At 35.8% G+C, this 4,473-nt stretch overlaps 1 protein-coding gene across 1 annotated transcript in view; it reads left to right on the forward strand.

The window, feature by feature from the left end:
- The first annotated feature begins 1,163 nt into the window (after positions 1 to 1,163).
- The window catches only part of LOC122263797 (uncharacterized), a 268,654-nt gene continuing 265,344 nt past the window's right edge, over positions 1,164 to 4,473 (forward strand). The window contains exons 1-2 of the mRNA XM_086552407.1: positions 1,164 to 1,202; positions 2,700 to 3,164. Coding sequence (XP_086408533.1) covers positions 3,113 to 3,164 — 52 coding nt within the window. The 5' untranslated portion in view covers positions 1,164 to 1,202; positions 2,700 to 3,112. The remainder of the gene's footprint in view (positions 1,203 to 2,699; positions 3,165 to 4,473) is intronic.

Genomic DNA, 4,473 nt, shown 5'->3' on the forward strand with positions numbered 1-4,473 from the left:
TATATATATTTATTATTTTATATTTTTATATATATATATATTTGTATTATATTTTATCATTTTATATGTACATATATTATATATAATATATATATATATATATATATATATATATATTATATATATATATATATGAATATATTATTATTATATTTATATGTATTATATAAATATTATATATATTATATATAATTTATATATTACATGTGTGTGTGGTGTGTGTGTGGGTGGGTTGTGTGTGTGTGTGTGTGTGTGTGTGTGGGGTGTGTGTGTGTGTAGTGTGTGTGTAGTGTGTATGTATTTTATTATTATATATATATAATATAAATTATTATATAAAATTATATATATGTTTTTTGTATAATATATATAATTTTATATATATATATTATTATTACATATATGTGTGTGTATTTATGTAAAATATATATTTTATATATATATATAATTTTTATATATATATATTATTTTTATTTATATTTATATAAATATATATTATATATATATATTATATATATTTTTTTGTGTTGTGTGTGTGTGTGTGTGTGTGTGTGTGTAAGTGTGTGTGTTATATAATTTTTTTTCATATATATAGTATTTATGTGTGTGTAAACATATATAATTATATATATAAAATAATATATATATTTATATTTATATATATTCTTTTATTTATAAACATATATATACAAATTAAATACAGTTATTATATAATATATATATATATATATATATATATATCTATATGTTGTTATATATATATATATATGTGTGTGTGTGTGTGTGTGTGTGTATAAATATATATGATTGTTATATATGTTTGATTGTGTGTGTCACGCGCGCGCGCGTGTGTGTGTGTGCAAAACACGGAAAATACATATGGGAAATACATTTAAAACATTGAGACGAATTCCTTTTCAACATTTTAATCACTGCCAAAAAAAAAACGGGGAAAACGAAATGATGAAAAAATCCTCCTCAATCAGGGACTAAGAGAAGCGGGGGAAACCACACTCAATAATAGGCAATTTAAAACGACGGACGTAAAAATGGAAACTAGAATGAACAGCAATAGTCCGTTCTGGCAAGGGGGCGCGAGGGGAAACGTCAGAGGGGAGGCAGAGCGACAAGGCAGCTCGCCGTCGACTCTGGCCTCAGTGTCCACTTAACCGTCGGTGGGGAAGTATGTGTGCTACTCGTCCGTCCGTCCCTGTGTTGTGTCCGCCACCGCTACTACCCCTTTCCCCTCTCGCTCTCTCCCCTCGCCCACGACCCGCGCCCGCAGTCACGCTTTTCCCACGCGGTCATGTTTGTTTCCCCCCCTTCCCTCCCTCCCTCCCTATTTTAGGCTTCGTCTTCTCGTCTAAAGAGCAAGACAAACAAACAAACATAATAATGTGTTATGAGGGATCGCTGGCTTGGTATAATTTTCGTTTTTTTTTTTTTTCTCTCGATTTGCGATAATCCGCGTTGATTGTTGATTTGTTTTTTTGTTTGTTCGTTGTCTGATCGTCGTGGTTTTTTGATCGTGAAGTGGATCATTTTGGATTTTGAATTCATCCGAAGTTTCTGGTGATTTTACATTCGAAAGGTGCTCGCAACATAATATTTACAAGAGAACAAAAAAAAAAAGGACTCCCCAAATAATTTATCTTTTATCTATTTATTTATTTATCTTTATCCATGGAGCATATCTCGGCGTTTATTCTAAGCCCGATCTCATAGACTACACACAAAATAATCACAAACACTGAAGACGTAATGCAGTAATACCATGAGGTTCGTCTCGTGTTTCCACCACGTGTCGGGGCGTAAACACTCACCTGCGTTATTTTGCGTCATTTTTCTTTGACTCTTGTCAGCTTAGAGTCATCAAATACTTCAGAAAAAAGGAGAACGAGGATCCATTAATGTTTATTGATAATTCAAATCCGTCTTTGTACCGTCTTCAAGGTTCTATAGGTAGGGGGATGAGGAGGGGGGCGGTGGGGGGGGGGAAGGGGTGGGGGAGGGGGTAGGGGGAGGGGGATGGAGGGTGAGGGAACGCATGCGCAAAAATTGCATATCCTGGCATACATTAGCATACTTATTCCGAGATGATTGTATAATAATTCTTTTAAGAAACTGTTGTGGAATGTTGTGAGTGTTTTTGCAGATTAAGGACACATGTCATCGCACATATCTATTGCCCGGTTAAACTTTAACTACGATAAGTGTTATAAATTTAGTCTATATCACCTAGGCGATAAACGTGGGAATGACATCAGCAAAATTTCGTTGGTCGTTGATAGAAAAATTTGAAATAATTCATAATGTTTCGATGCGACTTATTCACGAAGACTTCAAGAATCCAGATATGCAAATTAAGACACATGTATAAAGTCGGATCTTAAGAGCCTCCCTCGTCACCACTGATATGATTTAGCTGAAGCTCATGAAGACTTCAAATCCAAAGCTGTCATTTTCTCACTCTCGATTGGGGCTTTAGCATAAACACATGTCACACAGTCATGACACCAGAAGGCCAGAAGGTAAAAGGCCGCTGACACAGATATTTTCATTCAAAAAGGTGTTTTCTTGATAGCTTAAGGTGTTCGAATGCTTTTTGGTCATCTTTTCTAGGATTTTTTATCTTTTTTTTTCCAAGAATTGTTAGAGGAATCTGAATTTTTCTTTGATTTTTTTTCTCTCTCTCGTAGGGATACAGTTGTAACAATTCTGTAGAACAGTTAAACGAAATGATTTAAACTCTATAACGTTTTAATAAACGCTTCTACAAGCATAAGGAGTGAAGAAGAAGAAAAAAAAAACGTTTTGCTGGTGAGGTAATTAAAGTTCTTAAAACAAACAAACGTTGTATAAAAGACCAACTCTTAACGCAAAGATTTTAACGAAGTAGAGAAAACAATAACAACAACAGCGAAAAACAAAATATCTCCCAAAGACAAAAAAAAATAAAAAAAAAACTAACAATACCCATTACTAGAGACCCTTTCAACATACGACTAGTGCTTGGACACTTAACAAAGTGGTTTCGTCTCGACGTTGTTTGTCTCGGCTCGTGTGCTGAGCATAGTTCACGACCATCCGAACGACCACTGCAACCACCACTATGTTCTCCCTGATATGCACGCTGTTGACGATTGCACTGCTCTCTTGCACAGGTAAGTTACGACAACTGACTATATATATATGTTGTTTTGAATAATGTTTTGATTTGTTAGCAAAGTGTTTCTTCGACACTTTTTTTTCAAGTTGATTTCCGAGAAAAAAGTGGTATTTAAGATCATTTTTTCACGCAATTTTAGTGATCTTTTATCTGGAGGGTAGGTGGGGGAGGGGGGGGGGAGGATCGTGGGTCATGGAAATGTATTTTGTCTTTTAAGAAATAGATAAAAAAGAGATAAAGAAACAAAGGAATGCATTATAATCTTTCATAAAACCGAAAAAAAATAGAATAAAATAACAAAAAGCAGGAAATCATAACAGCGATAGCAAGACACGAAACATCATCTTCAACAAAAACAAACAAACAAACAAAAAATACAACAAAAGGAAAATACAACAACCACCCTACAGCAATACCAAAAAAGGACCAACTACAATTCAGGATAACACTGAATAGCAGAAGATAAAAACAATGATAGCTTTTCGATCACAGCTTCGATGAATCTCCTTACAGAGCATCTTCGACACAGCAAATAGGCTATTTGAACTTGCTCATTGAAATAAATTACCTCTGACTGCTGCCTTAATTACGCTCCTCAAAAAGATTTTGTTGAAAATATGGCTCGTAAATGCCAATGGATGAGCTATTTATAACCTCATCCATTTTCTCTTCCTCTTCTTTATCACTTCCTATCTTTTTCTTTCTTCTCCTCTCTCTCTCTCTCTCTCTCTCTCTCTCTCTCTCTCTCTCTCTCTCTCTCTCTCTCTCTCTCTCTCTCTCCCTTCCTCCCCCTCTCTCTCTCCCTCTCCTCTCCTCTCTCTCTCTCTCTCTCTCTTCCCCTCTCTCTTTCTGTGCCTGTGTCTCTGTTCCTCTCTCTCACTCTCTCTCTCTCTCTCTCTTCTTGTCTCGCTCGCTTTCTCTCTCTCTCTCTTTCTCCTTCTTTCTTTCTCTGTCTCTCTGTTTCTGCCTCTCTCATTTTCTCTGTCATTCAATCTCTCTTTCTCCCTCCTTTACACAGGGCGGTTATTGAACACACTTTGTCGTGGAGCAGAGAGATAAAGAGAGAGAGATAGAGAGCGAGAGAGAGAGAGAGAGAGAGAGAGAGAGTACCAGAAAGATACAGCGACAGAGACAAAGACAGAGACAGAGACAGAGACCGAAACAGGGACAGAGAAAGAGACAGACAAACCGAGAGACAACGACAGAGACAGAAACATAGACAAACACATACAAAACAAACAGACAGAGAAGGGGAAAGAGACGGGGGATGGGTCAAAACGGAGACGACAGAGACAGAGAAGAAA

This window comes from Penaeus japonicus, unplaced genomic scaffold (assembly GCF_977035675.1).
Source record: "Penaeus japonicus unplaced genomic scaffold, GWHDUDI00000001_assembly GWHDUDI00000026, whole genome shotgun sequence".
NCBI classification, from domain to species: domain Eukaryota; kingdom Metazoa; phylum Arthropoda; class Malacostraca; order Decapoda; family Penaeidae; genus Penaeus; species Penaeus japonicus.